This window comes from Suricata suricatta, chromosome 4 (genome assembly GCF_006229205.1).
Source record: "Suricata suricatta isolate VVHF042 chromosome 4, meerkat_22Aug2017_6uvM2_HiC, whole genome shotgun sequence".
Lineage (NCBI taxonomy): Eukaryota > Metazoa > Chordata > Mammalia > Carnivora > Herpestidae > Suricata > Suricata suricatta.
In genome coordinates, this window is record NC_043703.1 from 69,874,446 (window position 1) to 69,896,106 (window position 21,661).

The 21,661-nt window shown below is 38.3% G+C and overlaps 1 protein-coding gene across 1 annotated transcript in view; it reads left to right on the forward strand.

Moving 5' to 3' along the window:
* The first annotated feature begins 334 nt into the window (after window positions 1–334).
* Window positions 335–21,661, forward strand: part of UBL3 (ubiquitin like 3) — a 65,618-nt gene continuing 44,291 nt past the window's right edge. Inside the window, exon 1 of the mRNA XM_029936894.1 lies at window positions 335–1,400. Coding sequence (XP_029792754.1) covers window positions 1,374–1,400 — 27 coding nt within the window. The 5' untranslated portion in view covers window positions 335–1,373. The remainder of the gene's footprint in view (window positions 1,401–21,661) is intronic.

Below are 21,661 nucleotides of genomic sequence, written 5' to 3' on the forward strand. Positions count from 1 at the left end.
ACCGTATTTTTAGTCTGTGTGTATATTATGCTTGAGGGAATTTCTCTGTGCAGAATTATTTTCTCCAAATATTTCGCACGCTCACCGCACTCCTGGTAGCAGGCATCACCTAACTCCTAGACGGTAGCTTGGCTAAAGCGAGCTTTCCTTTCCTAGCAACTGTTGCTAGGAGAGGCGTGGCTTCGGAGTCCGGAGAGGACGCCTTAGGCCGCCCCCCCCCCATAGCGTAGACTACACTTCCCATGATGCTCGAGAGTGGTCTCCGTAGTGACGCACAGGGTGTCCGCGGAGGGGGGAGGGAAGGCGGGGGCGGTGGTGGCGGCTGCTGCGAGGAGGGGCCGTGCTCTCCCCGTGTCCCCGACTTGCGCTCAGTCGGCTGCTGCCGTCGCCGCCATGTTGGCTTGAGAGGCGATGACAGGCGGCGGCTGCGGCGTTTGAGACTGAAAAGTGGAGGAGGAGGAGGAGGAGGAGGAGGAGAGACAAAGCTCCGAGAGGAAACCATACCCGGGCTGAGGAGAGGGAGGACCCGGCCTCTTCCGGGGACCAGCCGAAGTCGGCGTCGGAGGGGAGGGGAAGGCGGCGACGGGAGAGTAGGGGAGGCAGGAGAGGAGCGCCGAGAAGCCGGAGACGATGCACCCCGAGACCCGCCGCTGCCCGCAGGCGCCCTCGGCCTGAGCCCCGAGGGGCCGTGGGGTCTCCCGCCCGGCCCGAGCTCCCCGCGTCCCCCCCACCTGCCGGCCGCCCCCGGGCTTTCGTTTCGGCTCCCAACTAGTTAAATGCCCTTGAGCGCGGGTTTCCGCTGCCCGGCTCTCAGCCCCGGCGGCGCGAGTTGAGCGGCTTCCCAGAGCCGACCGCCGGCCCCTGCGCGGCCGCCACTCACGGCTCACGCGTCCATGTGTAGCCACATAGTTATCTGTGTACATCCACGCCGGGGCATTCTCCTCCTGCTTAATGAGGACTTGACTCGGGAGCAAGTGTGAATCATTGCCGGGCTGGGAAAGGAGGAAGGCGGATTTAACCCCCTCCCACCCCGCTCCATGTCCGTGTGTCACTCGGCTCGGTCTACCTGGCGCGGCCGGTCCTGGAGCTGCTGCTGCTGACGACGACGACGACGACGGGGGCCGCTGCCGCCGTCCCGGGAGTTCCCTCTGGCTCCGGCCACCCAGCTCCTGGGGATTGTTCCTCTTCGCTCGGAACCTCGGCCAGGCCGGCGCTTGGGCTCCGAGATAACTTACTTTTGGGGAAAGCACATCACGAACCAACCAAGATCGTTAAAATTGATTTCTGTAGCTTGGAAGACTTCTGCTCTTTTTTGTTTGTTTGTTGTCATTTTTCCCCCCCGGTAAACATCTGGGTGTATCTCAAACGGCAAGATGTCCAGTAATGTCCCGGCGGATATGGTAAGTGAAGGATAAGTTACGACACTGATTTAATTGTGGCTTCCAAGCTTATTGAATCGGAAAGGATGCAGGCGTGGGGCGAAGGTTTGCGGGGCGGGGGGGGGGCTGTTGAAACGCCACGGCGCTGGGAGATTTGGAGAAGTTGGAGGTTTTGGTGTCCCCCTCTTAGGAAGAACCGCTCTTAATATGGCTTTTCAGATTTGGTTGTGTCTTCTCAGTCATTTAAGACAATGGAGAAGTAGGGAAGATGTGGCAATGTAGCTTGAAGTGGGGAAAATCTCTCCCTCTCTGCTAGAAGCCTTTGAACACTTGTATCTTGAAGCTTCTGAAAACGTCAGTGACAGTGGGCCGAGCTGAGGACGGGTGTCCCTACTGGATTCCGAGGTAGACTGGAAAACGGGAATCTTGTTCTGTGACACTGACGAGATCATTAATGCAGTAGATACAAACTTGATGTTTTCAGGCGCAAGGACGGGTACGTCTTCAAGAAAAAGTCTACTAGAATTTACCGTGAGCTGTTCAATATGTCTGGGTTGAACAAGTAGGGCAACAGAATATTAAGATGTTTGGGAATTTTTACAAATCTAGGCTGGCCGCATATTGGTGCTTCTTACGGATTTTCAGGACTTTTAGTACCACATATTTGCTAGTGTTACATCATTGGACTTTTCAAAGCTGATAAATTTTTGAGCCTTGATCTTTGAATGTTGAGAACTTGAAACAAAAAGTGTTCTTGTTTATGGATGCATTTCTTTGTGTTTCTAAAGGTTAATGTTGGTTAATATTGTGAGTCCGTTGACTACAGTAGCCGTGCAGGCTTACAGTGCTGGGGGGTTGGTGGGTTTGTGTGAATTGAAATTACACTTTGCAGTCCTAGGGACAAACATAATGCAATTAACAGGAAGATCAATGATCTTGTTTATGAAAGAATTGAAGTTAACATTAACATTTGAGTGTTCGTGTATTCCAATTAAAAAAACACAATTGGACTTTGCCGATTAAATTTTAAAATGTCAGATGTTTCTATAGAATTGAACCTCATTTACAGACTCAAAAAAAAATAGAAAGCCCCAACCCTAAATGCCTGTAAATGGCATTTTTGACCTTGGATTAAAGACATTTTGCTTTTGTTTGATTTGCCATTTAATATGCTATTTAATGTATAGCGACCACATTATTCTGTTTCTTGTGTGGCCACACAGCAACTTACACTTTACTTCCAGAGTCTTAAAACTTGTGTGTTGTCCCTTTAGTTTTCCCTTCCCTCACACACGAGAGGTGTGCACACACGAGAATATAGTCTTCTGCCCCATTAAGGATAGCTGGATATGGTTTCTCTCTACTCCAGTCTTCAAGTTGCCTAGAAAGATCTCTGGACTGAGCTGGAAAATGCTATTTGCCCTGTTAGTTGAGTGGTTTTTGGACTCATCACCTCCAGCAAAGATTTGTTCTCTAAGGCCTCCATTTTACATCATCACGCACCGGGCAGGATATGTCCACTCTAAGTACCATTTATTCTGTCACAGAACTTGTAATGAAATAGATTTGTGTCATTAAAACAGTGCCACTACTTTCTTTAGGCCCACTGCTGAAGAGAAACTGGGATGTGTGTAGCATCAGTTAAAAAACTGAAATGATTTGGGGAATACAGTTTCCAAGTCAGAGAGGAGGTTTGGAAGCTAATGCTCAGATCAAGGGGATGGGAACTAGTGGCAAGGTTTTATTAATAGGTGCAATTATAAAATGTAACTATTTCTGCCTTAGACTGTATTTAAGGCCCTGATTCAGTGGTGCTTTGAGATCCCTTGATTAAAGGTGATATGCAAGGGCAAAGCAGTATTATGTAATAAACATATAATGCCCTGATGACGCTGTTTCAGAGTGTGTCTAATCTACAGCTCAGATTAGATTGTTCCAAGTATTTTTCATGTTTCATTTTCTAGCTGCTCAACTTGCTAGAAGTCTCGAGGCTTTTTTCCCCCGTGTCACAACCTCTTAAACCTTCATTTGCTGCTATATTTACATTGCATTTTTGCTTAAAAAGTGCCTTCATTAGATACGTGCCTAGAATTTGCAACTTTTAAAAATATAACATGACAGATATTGGTTTGAAGTTGTTGATTAAAATGTATTTGTCAAACTCTTCATATCAATAATTATTGATAGTTTGCATTTACTTTGATGACTTAAAGTGAGAACAGTTTTACCACTTTGAATCCTGCCCAACCCCCACCGCTTTCCACAATCTGACCTTTTTTTGCAGCATAACTCCAAATCGATCAGGATACATACTCTTGCAAGTATGAATACATACATTTTTGCTAGGTGCAGTGAAATTTCCAAGGTTCTGAGTGGTGACAGCTAGTATGTGCTACGTGGAAACAAATGTTACGCTCTTTTACATGTTAATGATGCTTGTCTGTTGTAAAGGAAAATCGTAGTTGGGAGGTGAGGTGGGGCAGTGGAATGACAACCTCAATCATGGTTTCATTAAAGATAATTCATTCTTGAGCTGCAGTAATTGCTAAATCAATTGATGTTTTTGATAACGTCTATATGACAGTGATTGTGACTGACTTTAAAATAGGCTTTTCAAACATCTTTTTTGTTTTATAAATATAACCCACATTTCAAATTTATTTCTAAACATTGAGTAAATTTTTGTGTTTACCATAAGGAGTCTCTTTTTTTATAATCCGAATTTAGCAAGTCGATCTGTTTAGAGGGGGAGTGGCACCCCTAGTGAATGGATTTGCTATACTCTGTAAAAAAAAAAAATGCAGAGTTGGTACTTGAGCAATTAACATTATATAAATATGTTCCTTACGTAAGTGTATATACATAAAATACTGGTTTTTCTTTTGCTAAGAATGATTGAGTTTGAACTAAGATTTACTAACATTGCAGTGTAATAACTTATTTGTGAAAAAAATTAAAAATATCTGAACAGAATATCATTGTAATACATTGTACTTAAATGGTTCATTTCCTTTATTTTTTTTCCCCAGCCCAAATCATAATTCATGATGGGGCAGGATTCATTGTCAATAATTGTAGGATGAGTTATGTTAATGACTTTTGGTTTACTGAAAGAACATATTTACTCTTTCTGTTAATAGTAAGGCCTAAGGCTGGGTAGATAAGATGACAATTTTGTTTTCTGGAGTGGGACAGTTATCAAAAAATATGAAAGTATGATATAAAACATTTGAGCTACTATTTGAAGCTTTGGACTAAAATCATATTTTATGATAACTATAAAATTGAAAACCCTACCTAAGGAAGAAATCGACTGTGTGAGAATAATAGCAAAGCGATTTTGGCATTTGAAACATTTTAGATGATAAAACTCTTAGAGAAAAGCTCTGTATCTTTTTAAGCTATTAATGTAGAAATTGTAACAGATAGAACAATTTTTTGTCTGAGGTTAAATAAGATAATGAGAGTTTGAGTTTCTTCAGTGCTTAATGACTATTGTAATGTTGTATCCCTTACATTTGTAGAGAAATATGGGAGCCCTCTGGTGGATAGGAAACTGCTAAATGAATTTCCTTTCAAAGTGAACTTTTATCACTTTTCCAAGGTAAAGTAACAAGACAGATGTAGAGTATACCAGGGGAAGATGTCCTACTAGAAAAAGGCCCAGAGAAGAGAACATTATTAACTTGGAAAAAAGATCTAGTGCCTCAAATGTTCTCTTTACTTACAGCTCCTTTGAATTTTTCTTTCTCTTACTGGAAGTCTTATTTCAACTATAAGTGGAGAGGTTTTATGAAGCTCAAGAGTAGAGAAGTACATTTACATGTGACTTGAGAAACAACTTAAATAATGTATCTCTAATGGAATGTTCTTCTAAATTGTTTTCCTTAAATATGTCTTACATTCCAGTGTTCTGAATTAGACATTTCTAATTAAGAAAACAAAAGACAATTTACCTCAGCTCTGAAAGCCTTTTCCCTTCTAGCTGTGAATCCTACTCCAGCTCATGTTCTTCTGTGAAAACAGCTTTTAGTTCATTTCTAGCCCTCAAGTGTCAATCCTTTTCTGTCAGTGTGTTTGAGATTCTTCTACAATATCAAATTATATAGATATGTGTCTTATTTCTCTCATGATTTTAAAAGCAGAATACACATTTAAAAATGAATGAATTTTCTTGACTCATGGAGCCTTATTTTCTTTGTTATTTATAGAAAAAGTAAATATTGTTCCATACTACTGCTGCTAATTATGGTGTTAAATATGGAGTGTATGATGTCTTCTTCTATTACTGCTTTGAATATGAAACATGTATTTTTAATAGTAAGGCTTGAAATTATTTTAAATTAGTGGTTGCCTAATAATGGCTCTAATTTTCACAATAAGGAACAGTAAATGTATTTTAGGAGACTGAATTATATGCCTTTTAAATATATTTTTTAAGAATTCCACTCATTCTGGGAGGGAAAATTGAAAGTGATTTTAGAATTCACGGTAACTGGAAACTGGGGAATAAGTCATTCTAAATCAGTAAATTTTCTGAGTACATGAAGGCTATTTTGTAAATATCCCAGTCTAACAAGTTGGATTACTGTCGATTTCCTTAGGTGTAATACACTGCACATAATTTGACTAATTTTTGGTGATCTAGAGCCATCATTAGAATAATACCGATTCGGTTCAATGAGCGTTCCTCGTCGAGTACTTCTCTGTGTAACATATCAATATTCTCCAAGCTACAACTTCAAACTCCGAGCACCTAACAGATCGCGAAGCTTTATGCCCCTTCGCCACATCAGTAATTTACAGTGATGTGAGACAAGTCAGTTGAGATGTGAGAAGAATAATACTAGAATTTCTGTTTGGTTTTTTTGTGCTCCAGACAGGGGGAGGAATTGAGGCGCTGTATTAATTAGCATATGGATTGGCTCTGAGAGTGTTCTGGGTCCACATTTGGATGGTTGCAACACAGACGGTGCAGTGTGGCTTGCTGCGGGAACTTGGGGGAGTTGTGTAATACAGAAGCCAACAGTAGCACCCGGAGTTTTCTCAAGAGTTTTATGCTGTTTCTGTTGTATATTACATGGTTACTTTAACAATGCTTTTTAAAAGAATATGACTTTGAATTGAGATCAGGAGCAGAGGCTCACTGCCCAAGTACTTAAAAGAGTTGTAGAAAAAAAAAAGGAGTTGTAGAACTTAAAGCTGAATTACAAAAGATGAATATTATAGATGCTGATATTTTCCATGGTGATAAGAAGCTATCAATATTATGCTACCTCGCAGGTATTTTTGAGAAAATAAACAGTAAGTTGTCTCTACAAGGCAAAATTGACATTTTAATCAATAAGTGAAGAAGTAATCTGCTTTTCAGAAGAAATTGATGTTATGGAGAGAGTATTTTGAAAACATGTTAAGACATTTCCAGTTTATTGAAAAATCTTACAGAGAATTTCAGTGGACTTTGGACCCACTTATTAGAAACCTAAAAAGCAACACATTTTACTCAGCTTGCAAAAATATCTGACATCAGGAAAAAGAAAATTTTCATAATATTGACATCAGGTAACTGACTTAAAATTTTTTTACTTTTTTACTTTTTTGAGTTTATGTGTTTTGAGAGAATGAGCAGGAAAGGGGCAGAGAGAGGGAGAGAGAGAGAATTCCAAATAGGCTCTGCACTGTCAGCACAGATCCTGACTTAGGGCTCAGACTCAGGAATAGTGACATCATGACCTGAACCAAAACCAAGAGCCGGATGCTGAACCAACTGAGCTACCCAGCACCCCTGGTAACTGACTTTCAATGAAAACTTAATGCCAGGGCATCCTGGTGGCTCAGTCAGTTGAGTGTCCAGCTCTTGATTTCAGTTCAGGTCATGACCCAGGGTCCTGGGATCAAGCCCTGTGTGGGGCTCTGTGAGTGGGGCCTGCTAGGGGTTCTTTTTCTCCCTCTGCCCTTCTCTTCCTCACCCCCCACACCTCACTTGTTGCACACATGCTCTCTTCCTCTGTAAAATAAAAAAAAAAATCTTGTACATATTTGGTGATAGAATAGAAAAGTGATACCATTTAGTAAACCAGTAAGTGACATATTTTTCCGTAAAGATTTGTGCATCTTTGTGAGCTGAGTTTTTCAGTTACAATGTGTAACAGTGCTTTTTTTAAGATTTATTTTTATTTTGATAGAAGGATGGAGAGCAATTGGGGAGGGAGAGAGAGAGGGAGACACAGAATCCAAAGGAGGCTCCAGGTTCCAAGCTGTCAGCACAGAGCCTGAGACAGGGCTCAAACGCACAACCCATGAGATCATGACCTGAGCCAAAAGTCAGATGCTTAACCAGCTGAGCCACCCAGGTGCCCTAGAAAACAAAATTTAAAAAGAGGCATATTAACAGTGCTCTCACTTAAAATGTAATAGTAATAGCATTTTTAGTGGTTGCAAGATTAAAACAATAGTTGAAATGGAAAATAATATTTTAATCTCTTAATTTCTGTTTTAGTATTGTCTTATAATATATATAAAATATAAATGAAGATACATCTATTGGAGGTAAAATGCCCAAGTATTTTATAGCTGGAATGTTCAGGCAAAAAAACTTAGAACCATTGCATAAGATGGCTTCAGATTTCTGAGCATTTTAAGTTACTGTGTTTAATACTTAACAGTTTTTCTGTCCCCTGCCTTGTTGAGCAGTTATGCTTACCCCTCTCTCTGCAGCATTTACAGTTGCTGATTCTTATTTGCTATGGATGTGGAGGACAGATTTTCAAAGTTTATTAAAGTATGTTAAAAATATCAAATGGTGTCCAAGTAGGATTTTCAGGAGTTGCTTTATAGAAAAGTGCATGGTCTTTATTTCATGGACTTGGTCATGTCTATTTTGGTTGCTTAGAGTTCTGTTTACCTGAGGGGCTTGTTTTCAGATCTTAACTGTGTTTTGCAGAGATGTAGATTCTCGATAGGGAAAGATACATGATTAAAAAAGTAAAATTATGTATATAGCTTTATTTTGGACTCCTAGGAAGGAGAAGGTAGTGTTTGTTGTGTACTGGCCATACCAGGCAGCTGCTTGGCATTTGCACAGTAACATCTCACTTAACCCTCATGGTGACCCTGGATGAATATAGTTGGCATATAGATGAAGAAGCTGCTCCTGCCCACCAGGATAAGACCAGCAGGGGTGCATCTGTAGCGAAACACATCAGGTTAATGACTTGGCCGTAGTATGGAAGAGCGCATGCCTGAGCAGCTGTGCCCGGCCTCAGTAATGAGAAATGTGGGAAGTTTGGGCTAGGGTTTGGGTTGTGCTGCATGACTCTAATGTGAAACCAAGGGAAGTACAGACTAGCTCTGGACTGTGTGCCCTCAGCTGTGAAGTAGAGGTGGGTTAGTAATCGGTTCTCTCAGCAGCCTTTGTTTAGGACGAAGGCGATAGAAAGGGGGCAGGGGCAGATGTTAGTCATTTTGAAACTCTGGTGTGGCCACAGGAGAAATTTTGTTGCCTATCCGTCTTCTATTGGCCTTGCTGTGTCTTTCACAGACATCACAGTGTGATTATCAGCAGAGCTGATTTTTACTTTCTCACAGTCTAGGTTTAGAGAGGATAAGGAGGTCGTAGAGCCAGGATAGGAATTTGGGTCTGATGGTAATAGTGATAAACATACTAAGCCCTTTCCCCCTACCATACCTGCTAAATCCCTCAAGCACATTTTCCAAAGCAGAATACCTTAGATTCCTTACCAACACCTTACTGCAGGCATTCATACCTGATTGGTCTGAGCTAGTACAGTAAGGTAGAGCCAACCTGTTTATAGATCGTTGCAAAATACTGTGCCTCTGGGTTAGATGGTTTTAATGGCGTGGATTGTCTTACTGCTAGAATTATAAGGAGTTTTCTTTAAACTTATTGGAACATTGAGAGTGTATGTGTGTGTGTGTGTAACTTTTTTTCTATAAACTCACTAGTTTGTAGAAACTATTAACTGCTTTATAGATCTAACATATTTAATGGATTCAGTGCTTTCAGAGTATTTTGGTTTTGTCTTTGTACTATAGCTACTTCTGTATTGCAGATTTTATATTGATTGATTCAAATCCAGTCACATTTTTTGTGGTCTAAGTAAAATATATATGTGGGCAATTTTCTATGACTACATTTTGAGAAGAAAATGTTCTTCCTGCTGATGAAAATATTGTCTAGTTAGGCATTAAATCTTTTGTTTGTGAAGTTAAATTAAGATGGCAATTCATTGTGTCTAGACAAAATGTTCTCATGATATATGTTCAGTTTTCTTTATCTTAATATAAAATTAGTGTTTTTGCCTTAGAAATATTCCTGCTTTTGTATGCTCCTTTTTTCATTGAGTCATATATCATGAACAGCTATCTATACAAATAACTATAGAACCATATTATAATTTTGAACTGATTCTGATGTACATAAATTGTTTAGCTAATTTTATACCCATTGGCATTTAAAAGCTCTTATAAACAATGACATAATGCGTATTTTAAAACATATCTCTGTGCCTTGTCTGATTATTTTCTAAGGGTAATGTAGTTGCTATGTGTTAAAATTTGCAGGGGAAGAGGGAAACATATTTACTAAGTTCGAAGCATCCTTGGAATACTGGATGACTTTAACTTTTGTTTATGCTTTATTGTGTTTGTATACTAGGTTACATTTCATTTACAATGTTTGCATTTTTGTTCATGAAAAAGATTGACTAGAAAAGGTTTAGTTTATCAAGCTTATGATGACTTCATAAAATGAGCTGGGAAATGTTTTGTATTTGGTAGAGTTTGTGAGGATTGATTTTCATCTACAAATGTGTGGAAGAATTCACTGGTGAAGCTATCTGGAGTTTTCTTGTGGGGATTGTTGAATCTGTTTCTTACATATATACATGTAGGACTATTCACATTTTCTATTACTTCTTTGTCAATTTTGACAAGTTTTACTTTTCAAGGGATTTATCCATTTTGTCAAAATTTTCCAATTTTTGGCTTACAATTTTACACATTATCTTTATCTACGTACCTACCTACCTACCCACCTACCTATTTGATGTTCACAGTATCTGTAATGATAAGTCTGCTCGTTGGTGATTTGTGCTTCCTCTTTATCTCCATCAGTTTTTAATGAGCCAATTTTCAGATTTAAAACATATTTTCTAATTGGTTCCTGCGTTTACCTTTCTTTCATTCCTTCTGTCTTGTCTTAAAATTTAATTTCTGTTCTTTTTCCAGATTCTTGAGATAGATATTCATATCATTAAAAGTCTTTTTTTTAATGTATGCATTTAAGTCATGAAATTTTCCTGTAAAAGCAACTTTAGCTGGATCTCACAAGTCTGATATATTTTTATCACCCAATTCACAATATTTTAAAATGTCCATTGTAGTTTCTTATTCGATCCATGGGTTCTAGAAATATATTGCATCATATCTAACACTTGGGGATTTTCTAGCTATATTTTTGTTGTTGATACTCTGTTTACTATTACTGTGGTCTAGGATTATTATTCTTTCTATGATTTTATTTGTGGGTAACTCATTGACACTTGCTTTATGGTCAGTTTTAGAAAATTAAGTGTGCTGTCCTTAATGTCATTGAAGTCAGATTTATCAGTCATATTCAAATCCACTATATAGCTACTGACTATTTTGTCTTCTTTTCACTCAGTTGAGAGAAGTGTATTAAAATCTCCAATTATGTGAAGATTTGCATCTATATTCTTCTGGTTCTCTCAAATTTTGCCTTATACATTGAGGTTAAGTTATTGGCTGCAAATAAGTTTATAATTGGATCTTTCTATTGGGTTCTTTTAAATTTACTTATTTTGAGAGAGCATGCACTTGTGCATGGGGAGGGGCAGAGAGAGAGGAAGAGAATCTGTGCTGACAGTCTGGAGCCGGACCTGGGACTCTGTTTCACCAGCTGTGAGATCATGGCCTGAGCAGGAATCAAGAGTTGGACGCTTGACTGACTGAGCCACCTGGGCACCCCTGGATCGAGCCTTTTTTTGTCATTATATCTAGTAATAATCTTTGCCTTAAAGCTTATTTATTTTTTGGGTGTAGTATACTTCTCTTTTGGCTTCTGTTTCCCTCTTTTTTTTTTTCTTAAAACCTTTTCTTTGTCCTTAACGATGAATCTCTTCACGTGTCATATAGTTGTTTGTTTGTTTGTTTGTTTCTATTAAACTTGATAATCTGTGTTGTTTCACATTTAATGTAACTGCTTTGGTACAATTTTGGGGTTTAAATTGACCATTTTCATTTGTTGCCTCCTTGTAATATCAGTCCTTTATAACATCTTTCCTCATTTCTTGCTTTCTTTTGGATTAAACTTTTTCCCCCTCGATATCTCTCCTCTTAGCTTGCTTGTTATAAATTCTTTTATTATCTCTTTACTGGTGACTTTAGGATTACCGTATACATCTTCGACTTATTTGAGTCTATCATAAGTTACTTCCTTTACTTCCAGGAAAATGGAAAGGCCTTACAATATTTGAATCCCATTTCTCTCTTCCATGCCTTGCTTTATTCAAAACCCCCAGAGACATCATAATTGTTGCTGTTGAGATAATAGTAATAGTAGTAGTAATAATAGTGTTGTTTTTATTAAAATAGCCATTACTCATTTTACTTTATTGTACATTTACCCTTTTTGGAAGCCTTCATTTTTTACTGTTTTACTGCACTTATCTGTGGGTCATTTTCCTTTGTTATAAGCAATTTCCTTTTGTATTACTTTCAGTGCTGGTCTTCTGGTAATACATTCTCTGTCTTCATAGGCCTTAAAAGTGCATTTGTTTTACCTTCATTTTTTAGAGGGTCTATTCTTCCTACACTTTCAAGTTATTTTATAACTTCTGGCTCCCACTCTCTCTGTTAAGTCAGCTTTTGGTTTTACTGTTGCGCCTTTGAAGTTAATATGTTTTCCTTTGACTGTGTTTAAGATTTTATCCTTGTCTTTGGTTTCCAGAAATTTTACTGTCTGTGCTTCTATATGGCTTTTATCATAATGATTCTGTGTAGAGTTTGTGGAGCATCTGTGAATCTATGGCTTGTTATCTTTTGTCACTTTGGGGGTTTTCTTAGCTGGTATTCTTTAAATATTGTTTCTGTTCAGTTCTCTCTTTTCCTTCTGTGACTATGGTTACATGTATGTTGGGTCATTTCATTGTTTCTGTCCACTCACCCCCACCTTACTCTATCAGTTTGGCTATATATATATATAATTTTATTTTTTTTTAGTGATTTCAAGTTCACATACCATATCTTCTCTGTCCAGTGTTCAGTTATATCCAATTATTAAATTCTCAGTTTTAGTTTTTGTATTTTCAGGCCTAAAATTTACAGAGGTTCAAGTTCTCATACTGTTTACATCAGTCGTCCTGCGCATTTTAATCATTGTTGTAATGTTCCTGTCTGATGACTCTAATACCAAGATTACCTGTGAGCCTATTTCTGTTGTCTGGTTTTTGATCATTTGATCCTCTTTACTAGGACACCTGGTTATGTTTTATTAACGTTGTGACGAACAGTTATAGAGGATCTGAAGGATGTTATCTTTCACGGGTAGGTTTTAATATTCTCCGCCAGGAGGTTAGAAGAGCATTGGTCACTTTAATTCATCAGTGATGGATATGACGTGAGGCTGAATTCCGGGCTGTCAGGAAATTCAAACAGCCTCACTGCTAGTTTGTAGCCCTTCTGTGCTCTCACTTGGAAGTTTGGAGTATATATCAAGATGTTTCTTTTTGGCAAGTCTTGGCAGTTGTAAGTAGCGGTGACCCTTGGACAACACGGTTTGGGCGGCACAGGTGCACATGCCCATGGATGTGTTACGGTACTAAATGTATTGTCCTGGTGACTTTCTTAATAACGTTTTCTTTTCTCTTGCTTACTTTATCATAAGAATACATATATAACACTAATAGCTTAGATAAATGCGTGGAACAATTGACTGTTTATGTTATTGGAAAGGCCTCTGGTCAACAGTAGGCTGTTAGTTAAGTTGTGGGGGAATCAAAAGTTACATGTGGATTTTTGACTGCATGGGGATTGGCACCCCTAACCCCCATGTTGTTCAAGGGTCACCTGCTGATGAAAGCCCTGCTTAGCCTTTAAGTCTCTTTGCAACATCTTTTTGCTGGGGTTTCCTGCATGGTTGTGATTCAGCACATTTCTCGAGGGCAAAAATTGAGCCAAATGTTTGGCTCGTTTTTTGAGATTCCTTTTATCTGAGATCCTCAATTCCTGCCTACCTGGTAGTACAGAATTCCAGTTTTTGTCTTCCCAGTCCAATGGGACTGATACAGACCCCAAGATGTGCTTTGCATGTGGCCTTTATGCCATGTATTGGTAGTTGGCAAATACCCGAAGGGGAAGGAGGAGATTGCAAGGTGTTTCCCTTCTTTGTGGGCTTTTGGTTCCTAATGTCCTGGATGCCTTGGTTGCTCTCTCTGTGCCTTCAAATAGCTGGGTTTGTTTGTTTATTTCATCTCACTTTTAGAGTTGTTTTCAGTGGGAAGTTTTGTTTAATATTGCTATTCCCTCATACCTTGTCCTAATCCCCCCCATCATATTGGCTGAACACTCACCAGTTCTCTGTCTTTTGGTCTAATAGTAGTTAGGAATAGCTACAATTAATTAAATACTTAACTGTGTTATATGCCATGCCACCATCAGCCAAGCAGGAGTTATCTTTGATTCCTCCCTGTCATCCCCCCCACCCCCTTTCAGTCCATTGCAAAATATATCTGGGATCCATCAGCCACTCTTCATCTCTGTGCTACCACTCCAGGCAAGCACAGCTTTCTCCCCTGGACTTCCCTGCATTGGTCTTGGGGCTAATTCTTCTACCTCCATTCACATTCCTCTAGAATACATTTTCCAAAAATAGCTTGAGCAATGTTTGTAAGACATAAATTGCATTATCCCTGCCTCTGAAAAACAGAAACTTAAGTAGCTTTCCACTGAAGAATAAATTTGCATAGAATAGAGTCACAATTACCGAGGCTCTCAGAGTGTCATCTGGCTCCTGCCTGTCCCTATGATTTTTCTGTCATTTGGCTCATGAGGCTTCAGTTATTCTGGGTTCTTCTCAGTTCCTCAAACAAGCTACGAGCTCTTTTCCACAGCTGGGTTGAGTCTTCGCACTTTTCAGTACCTATGACTAAAACACTATCCGTATACTTCTGTGCCCTCTGTATATGGCTAATGCCTTCTTATTTCTCCCCTCAGAGATACTTCCTGACCATTATCTCAAGTTGAATTTCCTTGCTCTCTTGGTTTATGCCCCTGGACTCATTAGTTTCCTCCATAGAACTTGTCACACCTTGTAATTCATTTATCTGTATTTCCCGGTAGACCATAGAGAGAATCTATGAGAATAGATATATATCTTTCATTTGTCACAATAGCTAGTAGCTAGTATGGTGCCTTTTGTATAGTAAGTTCTTCATAAATAGTTGTGGATGAAAGGAATAAATGACTGTTACAGACACTGTACCAAGCTTATTACTTGAAAGATTTAATCCTCCAAAAAAACTCTCAGAACAAGCCTGTCAGGTAGGTAGGTTCTAGTGTTAGCTGTATTTTATTGATAAGGAAAGTGAGATTTAAGAAGTTTGGTAATTTTCCTGTATTGAAGTGCTAGGCTCAGAAGGATTCAATATGGCCGCTCTTTTTGAAGTCATTACTGTTTTGTAGTTTCTGTGTCCACATCTATCTTTTCTTAACCCTTGCCATTAAAATGTTTTGCTTTGCTACTGTATTATCAAGACAGGCATTAATAGTTCTTTTTGCTCTGACATTGATTCTTTATAGCCCTACACAGGTGAATTTCCCTGTCACCTCATACTAGGGCTGTTGTTCCAGTAACAACCATTCAGTTGTTCGATGCAGGGCTTACTACGAGATGTTATTTCTTGTTAAATTATCCATACCCAGAGAAAGACAGTTTTGCTCAAAATTGGGGCATCTTGCCTCTTAGGGGTGCTGTCAGACTCCCAGCTGGCATAGGAAGCAAGCAAATGGCTCTTTCATTTCCCAAAATGTTGTCTACTTAACACCTTTGGGACTTGGGACGGGCAGCCAAGAAAAATAAAAAGCTGGGAAAATATTTCCTCTAAATATCTTTATTCTAAAATAGAGATGGGTTCATTCTTAGGTTGTGTATAGTGCAGATGTAAGCTCACTGTATTTTTATTTTCAAATTATACCAACACATGAGTCATTTCTGAAATCTCTTTTCTCAGTTAGAACCACTACATGCACAGCTGACTCCTTCCTAGAATCATTAAAGTGGCCATTGCAGTTGTACACAAGGGGAGAGCAGTCTACCCTGAATTTGTAAGACCTTTTCCTAGTTTACCCGGCAATTTGAATAACTTCTGTCAGTGATAGTTATCTGGGAAATGCACCAGAGATCATCACATGTACAAAGGGACAGGTCTGAGAATAGGTACAGCAGAGAGTAATGTGACAAGAAGAGTCGTGCCCATCATTTCCCTTCTGTTTGAAAACAGTCAGTACATATATTAATTTTAGCTAAAGAATAACTTTCTTAATTTGACCATAAAAACCTTGTTTTGTTAGTCTTAACGTCTGTTGTTTTTTAAAAATATATTTGTAATATGTTTTTTGAGAGAGAGAGAGAGAGAGAGAGAATGAGCTAGGGAGGGGTAGAAAGAGAGGGGGATGGAGGATCTGAAGCAGGCTCTGTGCTGACAGCACAGATGTGGGGCTTGAACTCATGAACCACAAGATCATGACCTGAGCGAAGTTGGACGCTCAACTTCCTGAGCCACCCAGGCACCCCAGCGTGTATTATTTTTTAAAGTAAACTGTTTAGAAAGAAAGGTAATCATAATTCCGCATTATCAAGTAGGTTAATGAGATTGCCACTTAGCAATAAATGAATGTAGCTCATCTTACATAGTAAAACGAAATGACATTTTTCCTTTCTGTGATTTCTTGATTTACCTGACGAGTGTTTTCTAAAGAGAAGTATTTATCTGGCTTGCCTTATTTTGCCATTTGTTGGCCATAATCTTATTTATTTTATGTTTTTGCATTTAAAAATCTGAATTTCATTGTTTTATTCTAATTTAGAAAAGCAATAGCATTATTGTAAAACTTGTAAAATAGAAAACATTTTAAAGAAAATAATACCATCTATAAACTTAGTAAAATGCTATTAATGTTTGTACTCTAGGCTGTGTGTGTGTGTGTGTGTGTGTGTGTATGTATGCAGTTGATGATTCATTTTGGAATGTTCTGATTTGGGGAGGTCTTAAAGATCAAATTTAAGTGCAGGCAGTTTACATTGACTCAGCAAAAAAACCTTTATATATTTTAAATGTTTATTTTATTGAGAGAGAGAGCAGGGAAGGGGCAGAGAGAGAGCGAGACAGAGGATCCAAAGTGGGCTCTGCGGACAGCAGAGAGCCCGGTGTGGGGCTTGAACTCACGAACCATAAGATGATGACTTGAGCCAAAGTTGAACACTTAACGGACTAAGCCACCCCGTCACCCAAAAGAACCTTTAAATCTTTGACTCTGCCCACAGAGTGAAGTAGGCTTCTTTTTAACACATCATATCTGTACCATTACTTTTTTTGAGATGCAGTCTTTCTGGGCATTCTGTAGTGTCTAATATGGATGTGCCTAGAAACATTTTGCTGATTCTAATTCAGTAATTTCCCTAAAGTCCAAGCAAAGCAAAAATTCACCTAAATCAGAGTACTTTATTTTAGTAGAATCAAGAGGAGGAGGAGTTTGAGTATTTTTATATTTGAGATTTGCAGAAATGCTTCTTTAAAGTCTTTCTGATCTCACCAAAGGACTCAACTTTTTGTTTTTTTGTTTTTTTTTAAACCTCCTTCAATTAGTACTTTGCTTTATCCTGTTTCTGGTGTGGAGACACATATATGGTATATGATAATAACATCTATATACATCTTCATAGTACACAAGATTTTTGAAAAGAATCTTATACTTTGAATTTTGTTTATAGTATATTTACTCCCCTGTCCACCTTTCAAATAAGGTAAAAACAAATTTCTAAGTGTAGAATTTACAAAATTTATACATTGTGTTTACTTTTTAGAAATGACATCTGTGTAAAGGTCATTGACTTACTGACTTTAGTCTCTTCCAGTTTATAAGCCATTTTCCTTGCCAGATCTCTTCAACCAAGGCAGCGGATCATAGTGGTGATGTTTATTATATCAGAATTAATAACTTCAAGCACTACTTCTCAACAGTCCTGAAATGAGCAATTTCTGCTTCCTCTAATTTAAGTAATCCAACAAGGAGCTTTAAAAAGACAAGTTGCAGTCGCCTGGAGATTACTTATAAAATACTTTTTAGTTACATTTAAATTCCTCAAGAGCCATGTTTGTTAATGATTCTATTTTGGGAATTTAGAATATGGCAATCACATATTTCAGACCATGTATTTCTTTACCACATCAGTAAAATACCATAAACCAAAAATAAGTTTAAAGAAAGTCAGAGTTTTTATATATATCCTTGTACTGGAGAAATATTAAGCAAGTAAAGTTGGCATACTAAACCTTGTTATCGGTGGAATACATATTTGGTGAATAAAACATACATTCAGTGATTAATGAATGAATAAGGAAAATGCATCAGACATGTTCAATAAAATTTCCAAAGTGCTGTGAGCTAGGTATTGCTAGTTCCATTTTACAGATAAGGAAACTGAAACATGGAGAAATTAAGCCATTTGTTTGTATCTGGTGGAGTTAGGATTCAAACTTGGGCCTTCTGTTTTCAGGGCCTATTATGTAGCAAGGTAAATATCTCTGGATTTTTGGGAAGCTGTGCTATATTATTAAATATTACAGATATTAAAAATGAAGCAGTTTGTTTTATGTATGCATGTGGCAATATTAGAAATATGGCAGCACAGGGCGCCTGGGTGGCTCAGTCGGTTAAGCCTCCGACTTCGGCTCAGGTCAGATCTCACGTTCGTGGGTTCGAGCCCCGCATCAGGCTCTGTGCTGACAGCTAGCTCAGAGCCTGGAGCCTGCTTCCGGTTCTGTGTCTCCTTCTCTCTCTGCCCCTCCCCCCTCATGCTCTGTCTCTCTCTATCAAAAATAAATTAAACATTAAAAAAATTTTTTTTGAAGAAATATGGCAGCTTTCATATAACAAATAATAGTAAAAAAGCTATAGGGTTGACTTTAGTATCTTTAGCATACAGTTAAGTTTACAAAGATGAGGGTCGGCTTTATTACCTTTAGGGTGCAGTTTACTGTTTACATCATGGTTATAACCTAACATGTTGACTTGAGCAATGTCCATCATGGCTTCCTTAGAAGAACAAAAGCAGGAATATTTTCCAAGGAAGAAAACCCCTGGAATGTAATGTTTTAAAATGTCTATTAGCACTTCATATATAGGGACCATGAATATAAAATTAACTCCAGGACTGCAAGGAATCTGGGAGCAGCCTCAATCTAGAATTCATTTTATGTTACTATAAAAAGTCCAAGGACCTCTTGGTGAGATGCTGCTAGTCTCTGGTACATCTTTTTTGCAAAGTCACTAACGTACCATTATCACTAGGATCTTCATTAGAGAAGCTTCCTTCTAGAAAAAAATAAAATGTCCTATGTTAGAAGTACTGTAAGAGACGTTGTTAGGCTTATCCAAACACCATAGATCATTCTGTTAAGTTTATTTGTAGAATCTTGTACATTTCCGAAGTGGCTGATATTTCATCCTTGCAGTTGTCTCTAGAAAAATCTGGGGTCAGGGGTGGTAAGGGATAGGGGAAAGGATCATTATGTTTCCCTGTGATGGAAGTCTCGGGTCTTTTAATTAGCCTTTGACAGTAATGAATGTTGCTCATTAATTCTTTTGAGGGGTTTGGATTCTTTCTTTCTTTTTTTTTTAAGTTTATTTATTTTGAGAGAGAGAGAGCGCACAAGCTGGGGAGGAGCAAAGAGAGAAGGAGAGAGAGAATCCCAAGCAGACTCTACACTGTCAGCACAGAGCTGGACACGGAGCTCGAACCCACAAACAGTGAGATCATGGTCTGAGCCGAAATCAAAAGTCAGATGTTTAAGGGGCTGAGCCACTCAGGTGCCTTAAGGGGTTTGGATTTTTTCTAAACTGTTTCTCTCGAAATTGCTAATATGTTTCTCTTTTAACTTTTCCTATATAAAAAAAAAAATGTCTGTAAGAGCAGATTTTATTTTAGAAGACTCATAAAAAAATCTATATACTTTGCAGTGCCATAGTATTTTAATTTATTGTTGTAAGTAAACAGTAGTTATCCAGGATCGGTTACAGAAATGTAACTGCTTTATTATATCAGGTCTTCTAATTCCATGAATAGGTGGGTTAATTTCCCCCCATATTTGTAGTACTATTAAAACCATCTTCATAGTTTATAGACTTGGCAGAATGTTGTATTCACAGGTAGCTGTGTTTCTTTTGAAGTCTGTAACTATGTGTGTTTATTCCAGGACTTGGGGTGTGGATCCGCACTGCAACGAAACAGATGGCCTTGCTTAGCCTTTCTCTTCAGTCTCATTTCTTTGTCCCCAGCTAAATGACCTGCTTTATAGTTTGCCTCAACTCTTTAAGGTTTAACATTGAGAGAATCACTTACGTGGCAGTTTGTAAATGCTTATTTTAAGTCCTATGAAACATTTCAGACCTACACAGAAATGGAGAGAATGGTGTCATGAAACCACTCTGTATCCATGCCCCCTTCAACGGTTCTCAACTCATGGTCAGAAGTAGTTTATCTGTAAACCTGCTCTCCTTCCTCCTCCTGGGTTATTTTGAAACAATCCCAATTATGTGTGATATTTGACATATATGTATGAGATATATGATAATGACTCTTTAAGTTAAAAGCTACCATAATACTCAACACAGCTTCAGAGTTAGCCGTCATTACCTGATATTATGAAACGTTCAGACAGAAAGCATAGAAAGACAAATTTTGATGTTACCTTTTAGCAATTTGAACTGAAAGCACTGAGAAATTAATATTTCAAAATGTGGTTCCCATTAAAGTGGTTTTTGTCTTAGGAACATTGAAAAGTAGAGAATACATGGGACAGATTTTTTAATTTTAATTTTTTTATGTTTATTTTATTTTTGAGAGAGAAAAAGCAGGAGCAGGAGGGGGCAGAGAAAGAGGGAGACCAGGATCTGAAGCAGGCCCTGACACAGGGCCCAAACTCATGAACTGTGAGATCATGACCTGAACTGAAGTCAGATGCTTAACTGACTAAGCCACTCAGGCGCTCCTAGGACAGTTCTTTTTAAATCCTACTTTATACAATATTCTTAGAGTTCTGTTTTTCTATCTTACATCAGAAGGAAATAAAGTATTTTGACTTTGCTGTCAGAATATATACATTGGCCACTAATGTCAAGCACATATTTGTGACATATATATTCTGTGAAGTAAGTTTTTTTCTTAAGGAACGAACTTTTTGAAAGGCTAAAAAAATGCCTCAAGATTTAAACATAGTTCTTTTTTTTTTTTTTAACATTTATTTATTTTTGAGAGACAAAGAGAGAGATCATGAGCAGGGGAGGGGCAGAGAGCGAGCGGGACATACAGAATCTGAAACAGGCTCCAGGCTCTGAGCTGTCAGCACAGAGCCCAACACAGGGCTCAAACCCACGAACTGCGAGATCATGAGCTGAGCCAAAGTCAGACGCTCAACCAAATGAGCCACCCAGGTGCCCCAAACATAGTTCTTGAACAGAGGAATTTCTTTCTGGTGATTGATTGGCTTTAATTTGGAAGTCCTTATGTTGCTGTTTTTATTGAGAGGAAAAGGAAGAAAATAAGTATTTTTACCTCTGGTCAGGTGACCTAAATAGTTTGTTCTCTTTTTCCTTTGCTCTGTAATAGATTAGTACTTATTTAAATAATTGATGTTAAGTGTCTCTGAATTCCTGTGGTTTGAAAGCTTTCCAGATACTATTAACTTTCTCTTCCTGACAAAAGAAGATGGGTGTGATAGTATCATTTTTTCTTTAGTCAGTCTAAATTTAGACTTCTTTATAATGAATTAAAAAGCTTGTGAATATATGTGAACTAGAGGTGAAATATGGTTGTATTCTGATTTCTTCACTGTTTCTGCTTCTCAACTTCCTTTTTTTCACTCCTTGATGCATTTAAGGGTGAAAGGAGAGCTAAATATAAATGTTTGCTAACAGTTCAAGCTAGAAGTTATGTTTTGTAGAACTTTGAATGGAATAAAAGC